Source organism: Nerophis ophidion, linkage group LG26, assembly GCF_033978795.1.
Source record: "Nerophis ophidion isolate RoL-2023_Sa linkage group LG26, RoL_Noph_v1.0, whole genome shotgun sequence".
In the NCBI taxonomy this organism is placed as follows: Eukaryota; Metazoa; Chordata; class Actinopteri; order Syngnathiformes; family Syngnathidae; genus Nerophis; species Nerophis ophidion.
In genome coordinates this window covers 10436990-10455101 of record NC_084636.1, presented here as the reverse complement: position 1 = coordinate 10455101, position 18112 = coordinate 10436990, and the positions used below count along the sequence as shown (strand labels likewise).

Sequence of the window (18112 nt, the reverse complement as noted above, 5' to 3'; positions counted from 1 at the left end):
CATATTATGTGTAAAATTACAACTTTAAAAAAAAATTACCACTTAAGTTCTTCTTTTTAAAAAAAAAAGAAAATGTGCAGCTTTATTCTCGTAACATCAGTTTTAAGATGAATATTTTAACTAGTTTCCTGTAATTTAGAACTTTATTCTTGTAACATAATTTTTAAGATTAATATTTTAACTAGTTTCCTGTAATTTAGAACTTCATTCTTGTAACTTAGGTGTCTTTCTCCTAAAATTTCAACAACAACAACAACAATTTTTCCAGGACATCAACATATGTGTAAAATTACAACATAAAAAAAAATTACCACTTAAGTTCTTCTTTTAAAAAAAAAAATGTGCAGCTTTATTCTCGTAACATCAGTTTTAAGATGAATATTTTAATTAAAGAAACAAGTCTTAATGTAAGGAAAACAACCTAAGATACGAAATTAAAACTAAAACATTCGAGAAAAAATGTTAATTTTAATAGAATAGAGTAGAAATAATAAAAGTAACAAAACAGTGGCAGAACAATTCCAAGAATAAAAATGTGACTTTTGCGAAAAATGGCAGAATATTACGATAATAAATGTAAGAATGTTCAAGAAATGGACATCGGGCAAAATAAATTGTTGAATTATAAAGTCGCATATAAAAATACAGTAAGGAAAAACTTGGAATATTACAAAAGAATTACAAAAAACGATCACCTCTGATTATTATACTGTATTTATTGTCACCAATAGAAGGCTTTTGTGATCAGATGTTCATCATCTAACAAAATATGTTTACTAATTCATTTTAGACTAAACTGGGTGAAACAGGAAGACAGCAGCTAAATAATATGGTTAGAAAGAAGTGGTACATAATAAACATCATTGTATGTATTTGTCGCTGGTGAAAACACTGTAAACTGGTAAGTGATGTCTCATAACAATAACGAGATCCAATCCTGATTGTGTGCACCTTGCTTAGTAGCTCATCTTTTATCCAGAAATCAACGGTTCAAATTGGTTTATTGTTCTTTCGTTGAGACTGAAAGCACAAAGAAGTTCCTTGCTGACTTTCTACACTGAAAGTCCACTCTTTATAGTCCAAAAAAGCTTTTAAAAATGTCACAGCATGAAGAAAAATCCATCTTGCTTGTCTGTTCATAAACAAAAACAAATATATCTTAGCATAAACTCAGTTGATTGATTACGATGATTAAACGTCGTACTTACCAGTCGTTAATCACTCGCGTCAGCGTACATCTCTGGAGGAGGCAAAATCAGCATCTCGGGATGTAAAAAATCCTGTACTGAACTCGCCTGGGACCTTTTAAAATGAAAATAAAAATTGGACTCAGAATTAATATTTCAAGAATGTCTTTTCTGTATGTAGGTTCCAAAAATGTCAAAACAAAAAACATTGTAAACGAAGAAAAAAGGTGTAGTATCACGAGAAACTCATACATATAAAAGTCACAGAAATACAAGAAGGAAATTGTCATTTTTAAGAAAAAATTCTAAACGTTAAGACAGAGAACTACGTAACAAGAATGGCAAAAGTACGAGAAAAAACAGAAAAAAGTCGGAATACTATGAAAAACACGTTACAAGCATCATATTGCAACGTTATAACTAAAAAGTCGAATCACAAAAGTATTTGAATAAAATCAGGGACTTCGAGGAAAAAGTCGTAATTTTACGAGAAACTCATCCACATGGTACAAGGATGAAGTTGCAAAAGTACAAAAATGAAATTATACGTTTTAAGGAAAAAGTCTGAATCTTACGACAAATAACTTAAGTAACAAGAATGGCAAAGGTACGAGAAAAAACAGAAAAAAGTCGGAATACTATGAAAAACACGTTACAAGCATCATATTGCAACGTTATAACTAAAAAGTCTAATCACAAAAGTATTTGAATAAAATCAGGGACTTCGAGGAAAAAGTCGTAATTTTACGAGAAACTCATCCACATGTTACAAGGATGAAGTTGCAAAGGTACGACGGATAACCGTTGCAAAAGTACAAAAATGAAATTGTGAGTTTTAAGGAAAAAGTCTGAATCTTACGGCAAATAACTTGACAAGAATGGCAAAGGTACGAGAAAAAACAGAAAAAAGTCAGAATACTATGAAAAACACGTTACAAGCATCATATTGCAACGTTATAACTAAAGAGTCTAATCACAAAAGTATTTGAATAAAATCAGGTACTTCGAGGAAAAAGTCGTATTTTACGAGAAACTCATCCACATGTTACATGGATGAAGTTGCAAAGGTACGATGAATAACCATTGCAAAAGTACAAAAATGAAATTGTAAGTTTTAAGGAAAAAGTCTGAATCTTACGACAAATAACTTAAGTAACAAGAATGGCAAAGGTACGAGAAAAAACTGAAAAAAGTCGGAATACTATGAAAAACACATTACAAGCATCATATTGCAACGTTATAAATAAAAAGTCGAATCACAAAAGTATTTGAATAAAATCAGGGACTTCGAGGAAAAAGTCGTAATTTTACGAGAAACTCATCCACAAGGATGAAGTTGCAAAGGTACGACGAATAACCGTTGCAAAAGTACAAAAATGAAATTGTAAGTTTCAAGGAAAAAGTCTGAATCTTACGACAAATAACTTAAGTAACAAGAATGGCAAAGGTACGAGAAAAAACAGAAAAAAGTCAGAATACTATGAAAAACACGTTACAAGCATCATATTGCAACGTTATAACTAAAGAGTCTAATCACAAAAGTATTTGAATAAAATCAGGTACTTCGAGGAAAAAGTCGTATTTTACGAGAAACTCATCCACATGTTACATGGATGAAGTTGCAAAGGTACGACGAATAACTGTTGCAAAAATACAAAAATGAAATTGTAAGTTTTAAGGAAAAAGTCTGAATCTTACGACAAATAACTTAAGTGACAAGAATGGCAAAGGTACGAGAAAAGCCAGAAAAAAGTCGGAATACTATGAAAAACACGTTACAAGCATCATATTGCAACGTTATAACTAAAAAGTCGAATCACAAAAATATTTGAATAAAATCAGGGACTTCGAGGAAAAAGTCGTAATTTTACGAGAAACTCATCCACATGTTACAAGGATGAAGTTGCAAAGTTATGACGAATAACCGTTGCAAAAGTACAAAAATGAAATGATAAATTTTAAGGAAAAAGTCTGAATCTTACGACAAATAACTTAAGTAACACGAATGGCAAAGCTACGAGAAAAATCTGAAAAAAGTCGGAATACTATGAAAAACACGTTACAAGCATCATATTGCAACGTTATAACTAAAGAGTCTAATCACAAAAGTATTTGAATAAAATCAGGTACTTCGAGGAAAAAGTCGTAATTTTACGAGAAACTCATCCACATGTTACAAGGATGAAGTTGCAAAGGTACGATGAATAACCATTGCAAAAGTACAAAAATGAAATTGTAAGTCTTAAGGAAAAAGTCAGAATCTTACGACAAATAACTTAAGTAACAAGAATGGCAAAGGTACGAGAAAAAACAGAAACAAGTCGGAATACTATGAAAAACACATTACAAGCATCATATTGCAACGTTATAAATAAAAAGTCGAACCACAAAAGTATTTGAATAAAATCAGGGACTTCCAGGAAAAAGTCGTAATTTTACGAGAAACTCATCCACATGTTACAAGGATGAAGTTGCAAAGTTACGACGAATAACCGTTGCAAAAGTACAAAAATGAAATTATAAATTTTAAGGAAAAAGTCTGAATCTTACGACAAATAACTTAAGTAACAAGAATGGCAAAGGTACGAGAAAAAACAGAAAAAAGTCGGAATCCTATGAAAAACACGTTACAAGCATCATATTGCAACGTTTAACTAAAAAGTCGAATCACAAAAGTATTTGAATAAAATCAGGGACTTCGAGGAAAAAGTCGTAATTTTACGAGAAACTCATCCACATGTTACAAGGATGAAGTTGCAAAGGTACGACGAATAACCGTTGCAAAAGTACAAAAATGAAATTGTAAGTTTTAAGGAAAAAGTCTGAATCTTACGGCAAATAACTTAAGTAACAAGAATGGCAAAGGTACGAGAAAAAACAGAAAAAAGTCAGAATACTATGAAAAACACGTTACAAGCATCATATTGCAACGTTATAACTAAAGAGTCTAATCACAAAAGTATTTGAATAAAATCAGGTACTTCGAGGAAAAAGTCGTAATTTTACGAGAAACTCATCCACATGTTGCAAAGGTACGATGAATAACCATTGCAAAAGTACAAAAATGAAATTGTAAGTTTCAAGGAAAAAGTCTGAATCTTATGACAAATAACTTAAGTAACAAGAATGGTAAAGATACGAGAAAAAACAGAAAAAAGTCGGAATTCTATGAAAAACACGTTACAAGCATCATATTGCAACGTTATAACTAAAAAGTCGAATCACAAAAGTATTTGAATAAAATCAGGGACTTCGAGGAAAAAGTCGTAATTTTACGAGAAACTCATCCACATGTTACAAGGATGAAGTTGCAAAGGTACGACGAATGCAAAAGTACAAAAATGAAATTGTAAGTTTTAAGGAAAGTCTGAATCTTACGACAAATAACTTAAGCTATGAGAATGGCAAAAGTTTGAGAAAAACATGGTATGTTTCTAGAAAGAAGTCAGAATATTATAGGAAATGCATCGTATTGTCAAAAGTTTGAATGTAACGACAAAAAAACTATATTACGAGGATGGCAAAGGTTTAAAGAAAACATTGTACATTTTTCGAACAAAGTCGGAATGTTATGAAAAATGTTGCCAGCATCAAGTTGTGAGTATGCAGTAAGATTACAAAGGTACGAAAATAAAATCGTAAACCTCCAGAAAAAAATTGTACTATCACGTGCAAAGTTATGAAGAATAGAAGTCACAAAAGCACAAGAAATAAATTATACATTTAAAGAAAAATGTCAGAACATTGCGACAAAGAACTTAAGTTACGAGAAAATCACGTCAAGAGAATTATGCAAAGGTACGAGAAAAACAGTACGTTTCTTGAAGAAGGTCAGAATAATATGGAAATGCATCATTATATCGTTAAAGTCGGAATGTTACGACAAAGACATTAAATTAAGAGAATGGCAAAGGCTTGAGAAAAACATTGTATGTTTTTGGGAGAAGAAATTCGGAATATTTTGAAAAAAGCATCGCTATGTTACCTGCATCAAAGTGTGAGTGTATAGTAAAATTTCAAAGGTACAAAAATAAAATCGTAAACTTCAAGGGAAAAAAATCGTAACACCACGCGAAACTCATACTAATATTATAAATATTTAGTTGCAAAGGTATGAAGAATAAAAGTCTTAGCAAAGATACGACAACAACATTGTACATTTCCTAATGAAATTTATAATAATATGGAAAATGCATGGTGTTGTGTTGACTGTCTATCTGTGTTGGCCCTGCGATGAGGTGGCGACTTGTCCAGGGTGTACCATGCCTTCCGCCCGATTGTAGCTGAGATAGGCACCAGCGCCCCCCGCGACTCCAAAGGGAATAAGCGGTAGAAAATGGATGGATGGATGTTACTAGCTATGTTACTTACCGACAACAAGTTCCGAAATTTTTAGTGCGAGAATAAAATCCTAAACTTGTAATAGTACGAGAAACTCATCCATATGTTACTAACATTAAGTTGCAAAAGTACAACGAAAACTAGTCACAAAAGTACAACATAAATAAAAATGCTTTTTTGTGAAGTTTAGCATACAGTAAAAGTTACGAGAATAAAGCTGTGAACTTCGAGGAAAAAGTCGTAATGTTACGAGAAACTCATCCATATGTTTCAATTACGAAGTTTCAAAAGTATGACGAATAAAAGTCCCAAAAGCACGTGAATGAAGAGAGAAAAGTTAGAATGTTACGACAAAAAACTTAAGTTACAAGAATGGCCAACGTACGGCAATAACACTGTTGATATTCCGACTTTCTTCTGGAAATTTAAACAACTAATCTCCAATTTTCGACATGATTAGAACACAGTGGAGTCTGAAAAGTATGGGAATATAATTAATCAGGAATGCGGTTTCAGGCACATCCGATATACTTACTGATGAACCTCGTTCTCGCCGTGATGTACAAGACCTGAGGAGCAACCACAAGTTAATTACTGCAAGCAAACACATCCGCCGTGTTACGCAATAAAAAAATCAGTCATTCACAAACACCACTTTGTGAACAAATGCGTTAGCAAATTGTCGAAAACTTTAAGAACATTTCTCAACAAGCTATTGCAAAGGATTTCACCAGCCACGGTCCGTAATATAATCAAAATGTTTAGAGAATCTGGAGAAATGACTGCATGTAAGCGATGATATTACGGCCCTTTGATCGTGCTGCATCAAAAAGCAACATCGATGTGTAAAGGATATCACCGCATGGGCTCAGGAACACTTCACAAAAACACTGTCAGTAACTACAGTGCGTCGCTACATCTGTAAGTGCGAGTTAAAACTTTACTATGCAAAGCCATTTATCAACAACACCAAGAAACGCAGCCGGCTTCGCTGCGCCCGAGTCTATTAAATTGAATAGACTGCAAAGACAAGATACTTAACGTTCAAACTGGTAAACATAGTTATTTTTTGCAAATATTAGCTCATTTGGAATTTGATGCCTGCAACAAATTTTAAAAAAAGTTGGCACAAATGGCAAAAAAGACTGAGAAAGTTGAGGAATGCTCATCAAACACTTATTGGAACATCCCACAGGTGAACAGGCCTATTGGGTATAAAAGCAGCTTCCATGAAATGCTCAGTCATTCACAAACAAGGATGGGGCGAGGGTCACCACTTTGTGAACAAATGTGTGAGCAAATTGTCCAACCAACAGTTTAAGAACAACATTTCTCAACAAGCTCTTGCAATAATTTTAGGGATTTTCACCATCTACTGTCCTTAATATAGTCAAAAGGTTCAGAGAATCTGGAGAAATCACTGCACGTAAGCTGCAAGGCCCGTGACATTCGACCCCTCATGCGGTACTGCATCCAAAATCTGTGTGTAAAGGATATCACCACATGGGCTCAGGAACACTTCAGAAAACCACTGTCACTAACTACAGTTTGTCGCTACATCTGTAAGTGCAAGTTAAACTTCTACCAAAGCCATTTACCAACAACACCCAGACACGCCACCGGCTTCGCTGGGCCCGAGCTCATCTAAGATGGACTAATGCAAAGTGGAAAAGTGTTCTGTGGTCTAAAAAGTCCACATTTCCAATTGTTTTTAGAAACTGTGGACGTTGTGTCCTCCGGACCAAAGAGAAAAAGAACCATCTAGACTGTTCTAGGCGCAAAGTTGAAAAGCCAGCATCTGTGATGGTATGGGGGTGTATTCGTGCCCAAGGCATGGGTAACTCACACATCTGTGAAGGCACCATTAATGCTGAAAGGTACAAACTCCGTTTCCATATAAGTTGGGAAATTGTTTTAGATGTAAATATAAACGGAATACAATGATTTGTTAATCATTTTCAACCAACATTCAGTTGAATATGCTACAAAGACAACATATTTGATGTTCAAACTGATAAAAAAAAATGTTTGTGCAAATAATCATTAACTTTAGAATTTGATGCCAGCAACAGGTGAAAAAGAAGTTGGGAAAAGTGGCAATAAATACTGATAAAGTTGAGGAATGCTCATCAAACACTTATTTGGAACATCTCACAGGTGTGCAGGCTTCCCCAAAAATGCTCAGTAAAGGATGGGGCGAGGTACACCCCTTGTCCACAACTGCGTGAGCCAAGAGTCAAACAGTTTAAGAACAACATTTCTCAAAGTGCAATTGCAAGAAATTTAGGGATTTCAACATCTACGGTCCATTATTTCATCAAAAGATTCAGAGAATCTGGAGAAATCACTCCACGTAAGCGGAATGGCTGGAAACCAACATTGAATGACCGTGACCTTCGATCCCTCAGGCGGCACTGTATCAAAAACCGACATTAATCACTAAAGGATATCACCACATGGGCTCAGGAACACTTCAAAAAACCACTGTCACTAAATCCAGTTCGTCGCTACATCTGTAAGTGCAAGTTAAAGCTCTACTATGCAAAGCGAAAGTCATTTATCAACAACATCCAGAAACGCCGCCGGGTTCTCTGGGCCCGAGATCCTCTAAGGAGAACTGATGCAAAGTGGAAAAGTGTTCTGTGGTCTGACGAGTCCACATTTCAAATTGTTTTTGGAAATATTCAACATCGTGTCATCCGGACCAAAGGGGAAGCGAACCATCCGGACTGTTAGCGACGCAAAGTTCAAAAGCCCACATCTGTGATGGTATGGTGGTGCATTAGTGCCCAAGGCATGAGTAACTTACACATCTGTGAAGGCACCATTAATGCTGAAAGGTACATACAGGTTTTGGAAAAATATTTGTTGCCCTCCAAGCAAGGTCTTTTTCATGGACGCCCCTGCTTATTTCAGCAAGACCATGCCAAGCCACATTCTGCACGTGTTACAACAGCGTGGCTTAGTAGTAAAACAGTGTGGGTACTAGACTGGCCTGCCTGTAGTCCAGACCAGTCCCCCATTGAAAATATGTGGCGCATTATTAAGCCTAAAATACCACAACTTAAGCTGTACATCAAGCAAGAATGGGAAAGAATTCTACCTGAAAATTCTCAAAAATGTGTCGCCTCAATTCCCAAACGTTTATTGAGTGTTGTTAAAAGGAAAGGCCATGTAACACAGTGGTAAAAATGCCCTTGCGCCAACTTTTTTGCAATGTGTTGCTGCCATTAAATTCTAAGTTAATGATTATTAGCAAAAAAAAAAAAAAGTTTCTCAATTCAAATATCAAATATCCTGTCTTTGCAATTGAATATAAGTCGGAAAAGGATTTACGAATCATTGTATTCTGTTTTTATTTACCATTTACACAACGTGCCAACTTCACTGGTCTTGGGTTTTGTACAAGCTTATTATGTTTATTATGTGCAGGTGTACCTAATGTTTTGACTAGTGAGTGAATACATGGTAAACTAAACTTTATATAGTCTTTCTCCACAATTCACTTCTTCCTCCCCGGGGAAGTCTGCTACCGACAAACTGTGCAGATTTGTCAAGTGGTGCTCCTCATAAACAAGCTGATGTGTGTCTTGTTTACTGCGACACACACACACACACACACACACAAAACAGGAGTTCAATGAGTTTCAAGTTGCTTCGAAAAGTTGTTATTGTTTTTGAAGTGGTGGTGGGTGAAGACATGTCTGACTTTGACAAACATGCCGTTTCAAAACAAGAAGACGAGTAATCTTCACTGCTATCTGAGACAGACTAGAAGCTAAGGGTAGCTAAGGTCAAAGGTTATATTCAGTTTGTGTTTTGCTACAAAACTCCAGGAAATATTCCTGGCCGGATCTCGGAAAGGAATGTAGGAAGGTCAATTATTTTGCAGTGCAGTCTGCTGAAAATGATGGAAATTGCCACTCTACAGAGCAACTGAAACTGTGGTCAAAGTTGGAATTGCCACACAACAGATTTTAAGATGTTTTAAATTCTACTGTTGTCAGATATGTTATTTTTCCGTATATTGTCGGAAATCCGTTTTTTTTTATCTCTGAAGAAAATATAAAAAATAATTTTCCGTCTTTTTCATTTTTTCCCACCTACAATTTGTGTTAAAATCTTGATGCTTCTCTTTGCCATACCTGCCAACAATTATGATTTTTTTCCGTAATGAGTACGGTTTTTGATAATGCAGTGGTAAAACGGTTTTCCATTACACAAATAAAAAATAATTTTCCATTTTTCTTCATTTTTTTCCCACCTACAATTTGTGTTAAAATCTTGATCCTTCACTTTGCCATACCTGCCAACAACTATGATTTTTTTTTTCCGTAATGACTATAGTTTTTGATAATGCAATGGTAAAAACAACGGTTTTCCATTAAAAATTACTAATGTAAAAATCGAATTTATGTAGCAAAGCGACTCCACGGGCAGGGGACAAAATATACGGGAAACATCAATGATGAAAATGATGGAAAGTGCCACTCGACAGACCAACTGAAACTGTGGTCAAAGTTGGAATTGCCACACAACAGATTTTAAGATATTTAACATTCTACTGTTGTTAGGCATGAGATTTTTACGTCTATTGTCGGAAATCCGTCTTTTTTATCTCTGTAAAAATATCAAAAATAATTTTCCGTTTTTCTTTGTTTTTGCCCACCTACAATTTGTGTTAAAATCCTGATCCGTCACTTTGCCATACCTGCCAACAACTACGATTTTTTTCCGTAATGAGTACGGTTTTTGATAATGCAGTGGCAAAACGGTTTTCCATTACAAAAATAAAAAATAATTTTCCATTTTTCTTCATTTTTTTCCCACCTACAATTTGTGTTAAAATCTTGATCCTTCACTTTGCCATACCTGCCAACAACTATGATTTTTTTTTTCCGTAATGACTATAGTTTTTGATAATGCAATGGTAAAAACAACGGTTTTCCATTAAAAATTACTAATGTAAAAATCGAATTTATGTAGCAAAGCGACTCCACGGGCAGGGGACAAAATATACGGGAAACATCAATGATGAAAATGATGGAAAGTGCCACTCGACAGACCAACTGAAACTGTGGTCAAAGTTGGAATTGCCACACAACAGATTTTAAGATATTTAACATTCTACTGTTGTTAGGCATGAGATTTTTACGTCTATTGTCGGAAATCCGTCTTTTTTATCTCTGTAAAAATATCAAAAATAATTTTCCGTTTTTCTTTGTTTTTGCCCACCTACAATTTGTGTTAAAATCCTGATCCGTCACTTTGCCATACCTGCCAACAACTACGATTTTGTTCCGTAATGAGTACTGTTTTTGATGATGTAATGGTAAAAACAACGGTTTTCCATGAAAAATTACTAACCTAAAAATCGAAGCTATGTAGCAAAGCAACTCCACGGGCAGGGGACAAAATATACGGGAATCATCACTGATGAAAATGATGGAAAGTGCCACTCGACAGAGCAACTGACACTGTGGTCAAAGTTGGAATTGCCACAACACATTTTAAGATGTTTAGGATTCTACTGTTGTCAGGAATGTGATTTTTCCGTCTATTGTCGGAAAGCCGTCTTTTTTATCGCTGTAAAAATATTAAAAAAAAATGTTTTTTGACCTTTTTCTTTGTTTTTTCCGACCTACAATCTGTGTTAAAAACTTGATCCTTTCCTTTGCCATACCTGCCAAAAACTACGTTTTTTTTCCTGTAATGAGTACGGTTTTTCCTGATAATGCAGTGGTAAAAACAATGGTTTTCCATGAAAATTTTCTAAAATAATTTTCTGTTTTTCTTTATTTTTCCCCACCTACAATTAGTGTTAAAATCTTGATCCTTCACTTTGCCATACCTGCCAACAACTACGATTTTTTTCCGTAATAAGTACAGTTTTTGATAATGCAATGGTAAAAACAACGGTTTTCCATTAAAAAAGTTAAAGTACCAATGATTGTCACACACACGGGCGGCGAAATTATTCTCTGCATTTGACCCATCACCCTTTGACCACCCACTGGGAGGTGAGGGGAGCAGTGAGCAGTGGCCCTGCCCGGGAATTACTAACTTAGAAATCGAAGCTACGTAGCGAAGCAACTCCACAGGCAGGGGACAAAAAAAATATACGGGAAACATCACTGATGATTGGTTGGTTTACGTATAAGATAATCCATGATTGGTTGGTTGTTTACTATGATGAGTTACAATTGGTAAAGATTAGGGCAAAACATTACGGACAGGCCTATCAGAGGCAAGATAGGGCAAGTGTTTTTGATTGATTGAAACTTTTATTAGTAGACTGCACATAGGGCTGGGCGATATATCGATATACTCGATTTGTTACGTTTCATGTGTCAGGTAAACCGCGATGAATGGGGCCATTTGAATCCCCTTCCTACTGTATTGCATATCAAAGATGCTCTATATGACCGTTACTTGCTTCTTCATGTTATTGTGTTACATGGTGAAGAACCCTGTTGATATTGAATTAAGATTTCAGTACTTTGGACAAATGTTTTCATTGCGATTCTGAGGCGTTACTTACTTGTTTGTCGTTCACTGACGCTGAAAAAGAAAGGATGACAACATTTTATATTTGTGCGTATACTTTTTTCTACTAATGTAATAGAATAAAAGTCATTTCATTGTGTTGCCTTTTTGTACGATGCGATACTTCGTTCAAAGTTCTGCTGTGATAAATGGTGCTACTTTGTGTTACCTTGTGTAGCCCGATGCTTTGAGTTACATGATGTTACGTCTTTGCATGCTGTTACGTTGTAATACATTGTTACCTTGTCTTACATTGTGTTATTCCGTGTTATGTTGTGCAATGTGGTCCTTTGTGTTACATTGTTTCACCCTGTGTTACATGCTACATTGTAATACATTGTGCTGGCTCCTGTTCCGTGGTGTTAAGTTGTTTTACATTATAATCCATTGTGGTAGATTCTAATGCACTCTTACCTTGTGTTAAATGGTGTTACGTTGTGTTACTATGCAATACAGTGTTATGTGTTACATGGTGTTACCTCGTGTATTACAACATATGCGACTTAACCCCATGTTAACCCAGTGTACTACAATGTAACACCAGGTCTTATAACACAATGTTTGACATGACACAACTTAGCACAAGGTAACACGCTGTAACACGATGTATCACGTACCATTGTGTTGCGTTGCAATACCGTACGGTATGTTATCGTGTGCTTCATGATAGTACCTTCTATCACGTTGTGTAACGCTGTACATTGTGTAACATGGTGTTTACCTTGTGTTACATAATGTTACCTTATGTCACGTTGTGTGACGTTGCGTAACGTGCGTTGCAGTACCGTACGATATGTTATTGTGTGCTTCATGATGGTACCTTCCATCACGTTGTGTAACGTTGTACATTGTGAAACATGGTGTTTAACTTGTGTTACATAATGTTACCTTATGTCAAGTGGTGTGACGTGTGTTATATGGTGCTACTGCGTGTGTACGTTGTAATACCCTCTGTTAAGCTGTTTTACGTTCCGATGCATTGTGTTACGTGGTGTTTACAGTGTGTTACATTGTGTTGAGTTATGTTGTGTAATGTCATGTATTGTTTTATATGGTGTTACTGTATGTTACGTGTATGTGTCACATTACACTACATAACATGGTGATACGTTGCAATACTGTATGTTATCTTGTGTTACATTGTGTTACACAGTGTTGCGTTGTGTATTACAACATATGCGACTTAACCCCACGTTAACCCAGTGTACTACATCGTAACACCATATCATATAACACAATGGTCCACATGACACCATGTAACACAACTTAGCACAAGGTAACACGCTGTTACACAATGTATCACGTAACATTGTGTTGTGTTGTAATACCGTACGGTATGTTATCGTGTGCTTCATGATGGTAGCTTCCATCACATTGTGTAACGTACATTGTGTAACATGGTGTTTACCTTGTGTTACATAATGGTACCTTATGTCAAGTTGTGTGACGTTGAGTAACATGTGTTATATGGTGCTACTGCGTGGTACGTTGTAATACTCTCTGTTAAGCTGTGTTACGTTCCGATGCATTGTGTTACATGGTGTTACCTTGTGTTAAGTTATGTTATGTAATGTCATATATTGTGTTGTATGGTGTTACTGTATGTTACGTGTATGTATCACATTACACTACATAACATTGTGATATGTTGCAATACTGGATGTTATCTTGTGTTACATTGTGTTACACAGTGTTACCTTGTGTATTACAACATATGCGACTTAACCCCAGGTTAACCCAGTGTACTACAGCGTAACACCATGTAATATAACACAATGTTTCACATAACACAACATAACACGACTTAGCACTAGGTAACACGCTGTTACACGATGTATCACGTAACATTGTGTTGCGTTGCAATACCGTACGGTGTGTTATCGTGTGCTTCATGATGGTACCTTCCATCACGTTGTGTAACGTTGTACAATGTGTAACATGGTGTTTACCTTGTTACATAATGTTGTGTCAAGTTGTGTGACGTTGCGTAACGTGTGTTGTATGGTTCTACTGCATGTTATGTTGTAATACACTCTGTTAAGCTGTGTTAACTTTCAATGCATTGTTACATGGTGTTAACCTTGTGTGCTACATTGTGTTATCTTGTGTTAAGTTGTTACGTTTTGTAATGCGATATATTGTGTTATATGGTGATACCGTATGTTACGGTTTATGTGTCACATGACCCTACATAACATTGTGATACGTTGCAATACCGTATGTTATATTGTGTTACCTTGTGTTAATTTGCGTTAGTTGAGTAACGTGGTGCATTGTGTTATATGGTGTTACTGTATGTTACGTTGTACTGAACTGTTAACTTGTATAATACAATGTATGCATCATGTTACACTAGATACCATTGTGACACGTTGCAATACTGTATGTTATTTTGTGCTACATGGTGGTACGTTGTGTCTACGTTGCATCACGTGATACATTGTGATATGGTGTTACTGCATGTTACGTTGTAATACACTGTTATCCCGTGTTAGGTTCCGAAACATTGTGTAACATGGTGTTTACCTTGCGTGACCTTTCGTTGTTACATTATGTAACGTGATATTGTGTTATATGCTGTTACTTTATGTTACGTTCTAATGCACTGTTAACTTGTATAACACAATATGTGTATCGCGTTACACTACGTAACATTGTGATACGTTGCAATACCGTATTTTATTACATGGTGGTTCCTTGTGTTATGTTATACATTGTTACATGGTGGTTACCTTTTGTTAAGGTGTTTTACGTTGTGTAGCGTGATACATTAGTCTATATGGTGTTCCTGCATTTTACGTTGTAACACACACTAGTAACTTTTATTATGTTCTAGTGCTTTATGTTGTGTAACATGACGCGATACATCGTGTTACATGATGTATACCTTGTGTTACATGTTGTCCCCTTGTGTTAAGTTGTGTTACGGTGTGTAACATGATACTTGGTGTTTCACTTGGCTAACATGCGTTGCGTTTTAGTACATTGTGTTAACATTGTGTAACGTGATACATTGAATACATAGCGTTATATAGTGATGCCTTGTGTGTCAACTTGTGATACATGGGGTTTAGTCGCGTTACGTGGTATTTCGTCATGTTGTATTACACGGTGTTACATTGTGTAACCTAAAATGTTGTGTTTCGTCGTATAAAAGGCTACCTGGTGTTGTATGGCGTTAGGATATGTTTTTCGTTGTACTACAGTTGGTTAACGTGTGTTACATGATGCGTCGTGTAACGTGATCCTTTTGAATACATTACACTGTGTAACGCAATGGCACGTTGTGTTACATTGTGTTGCTTTAGGCCTACCTGGCAGTCGGCTGTACAGTTTTAGGCGATTGGAAAAACGTGGTCAACTTTTGAAGGGCTTCATTTCTGGCTCTGATGAAAACACAATACATATATGATCATGTTATTCATGGTTGTTCAACAATTGTACATAAAGTAAGCGTGTCAACTTACTGTTCGTGCGTTACACCCCCAATGATGTCACTGTTTTTGTACGGTCGGTTGGCATAGGGGTCCGAGTGGCCTTTGAGGACAAGAAGCCAATATCGTCAATAAACTTTCGGTTGCCAAAGCAACACTTCCTGTCCAACGCCCAAGAAAACGCGCTACGATGAGAAAATGTAAACAACGTTTCTTACCTCCGTCCGACACGGAGAACGCTCGGCTGTTGCTCCTGCAGATGCACAAATTACGGCGTTGAGGACAAAAAAAAAGACGAAAGGAAAATGCTAACAATAACTCACACAGCCGCTCGGGGGAACGCGGCGGCGTTGACAACGGCGGATTCATTCTCGTCGTCGCCCCAGTCACTGTCGTCTGAAACTGAACACAGCAAACGTGGGGAAATTGTGTACGTCACTTTGGAACCAGGAAGAAACACTTACAGCTTTCTGAGGCATGTGTGACGGGGTTTGGAATCCTGCAAAAGATTGGAAAATCATCAAAAATAAATACTCCAAATACCGTATTTCCTTGGCAAAATAATTAGCGCAAGCTTCGTATTACCGCCGGGTCGAACTCATGACGTCACGAGTGACACTTCCCCTGTCATCATTTTCAAAATGGAGGAGGCTGATTTCAATACCGGTAATTTGAAATCGCATAAAGGGAAGACGATTAAGAGCTATTCAGTAGGACAGGGGTCGGGAACCTTTTTGGCTGAGAGAGCCATGAAAGCAAAATATAAAAAAATGTATTTCCGTGAGAGCCATATAATATTTTTTAACACTGAATACAATTAAATGTGTGCATTTTTAAGTACGACTAACATTTTTTGAGTATAATAAGTCTCTTTATTCTTTTTAATAACATTGTTATTCTGAAGCTAACCAATAATAAATCAAATGTCAGGTCTGTTGATCATGTTTTTGTTTGGCCATGTGCTGTTTGTCTTTTGGACTCTTTAAGTTCCTGTTTTCTTCCACTCCCTTGTCTGGTTTCCTTGGTTACTCATTTTGTCCACCTGTCTCTGGTGGACAAAATGCCTGCTCACCTGCTTCCCGAGCACTAATCAGAGGCAGTATTTAAGCTCGTCTTTGCCAGTCAGTCGCCCTGGCGTCAATGTGATCTTTTCTTGCTCTGTGCTGACTTGTTTCATGCCTTGCCATAGTTTGGTGCTTCATGCCATGCCAAGTAAGTTTTGATTTATGTTCATAGTCTGTTTATGCGTTAGCTTTGTTCCTTAGCCCAAGTTGTGCCTCCACTGTGAGCGATTTTTGTTTGTATCTTTTTTTAGTTTAAATTAAATCATGTTTTTACCTAAATAGCATGTCCCGAGTAGTCCGTCTACCTTCCTGGGAGAACGACCCTGCAGCAAGCAGTGACATAAAATACTTTTTACCATTAATGCGACATCTTGAACAGGTGCAGTAGAAAACGGATGGATGGATTTAAATGCATGAGAATGTTTTATATTTTGCGCGTTATTTTTAGCACTGTAATTACCAGCAAAATTATTCATAATTATCGCGTTAAGCAACGTCAGCTAAGATTGATCTGAGAGCCAGAAGCAGTCATCAAAAGCGCCACATCTGGCTCTAGAGCCATAGGTTCCCTAACCCTGCAGTAGGATTTAAGATCCAAGCTTACATCACACTCAAATTTTTACTGCATGCCTTTAGTAAGTGCCGGAGTGAGAAGAGGTTTTAAAATAGTTAGCGCATGCTTACTTTTACCACATGCCTTTGGTAAGCGCAGGAGTGAGAAGAGGTTTTAAATTAATTAGCGCCCGGGCGGCAATTCAAGGAAATACGGTATTTACGTTATCTCATTAGCTTTATTGGACATTTGCATTGGTATCAAAAATGTGTATATTAGGCTAATTACAGACTAAATCATTGTTAATGTTATCAAACACATTATTTTATTAAAATTTCTAACTCTGTGATTGTCAAAATGTTTTCATAAAGTACCACCTCAGAAAACACTTGGTTCTCCAAGTACCACCATAATGAGCAACCTTAAAATACAGTAACCAAAATATTCAATAGGAACAATGCAGAGATTTTATTTAACAAGTATATTTAATATTTTGACGACCGTAACATTACACACAGTTTGAACAGTAGCAATGTGTTTGAACAATGTACCGTATTTTCCGCACTATAAGGCGCACCTTCAATGAATGGCCTATTTTAATATTCTGTTCATATATAAGGCGCACCTTCAATGAATGTCCTATTTTGATATTTTGTTCATATATAAGGCGCACCTTCGATGAATGGCCTATTTTAATATTTTGCTCATATATAAGGCGCACCGGATTATAAGGCGCACCTTCAATGAATGGCCCATTTTAATATTTTGTTCATATATAAGGCGCACCTTCAATGAATGGCCTATTTTAATATTTTGTTCATATATAAGGCACACCGGATTATAAGGCGCACCTTCAATGAATGGCCCATTTTAATATTCTGTTCATATATAAGGCACACCTTCAATGAATGGCCTATTTTAATAGTTTGTTCATATATAAGGCGCACCTTCAATGAATGGCCTATTTTAATATTTTGTTCATATATA

The 18112-nt window shown here is 36.2% G+C and overlaps 1 protein-coding gene across 2 annotated transcripts in view; it reads right to left on the bottom strand.

Moving 5' to 3' along the window:
* Positions 1–696: 696 nt before the first annotated feature.
* Positions 697–18112, bottom strand: part of LOC133543763 (uncharacterized) — a 41866-nt gene continuing 24450 nt past the window's right edge. For both annotated transcript variants that reach the window (XM_061888540.1, XM_061888541.1), the window contains exons 12-20: positions 15973–16007; positions 15832–15910; positions 15727–15761; positions 15542–15611; positions 15389–15460; positions 12070–12089; positions 6064–6097; positions 1209–1302; positions 697–1132 (exon numbers count right to left, since the gene is read on the bottom strand). In XM_061888540.1, the coding sequence (XP_061744524.1) occupies positions 1215–1302; positions 6064–6097; positions 12070–12089; positions 15389–15460; positions 15542–15611; positions 15727–15761; positions 15832–15910; positions 15973–16007 (433 nt within the window). In that variant the 3' untranslated portion in view covers positions 697–1132; positions 1209–1214. The remainder of the gene's footprint in view (positions 1133–1208; positions 1303–6063; positions 6098–12069; positions 12090–15388; positions 15461–15541; positions 15612–15726; positions 15762–15831; positions 15911–15972; positions 16008–18112) is intronic.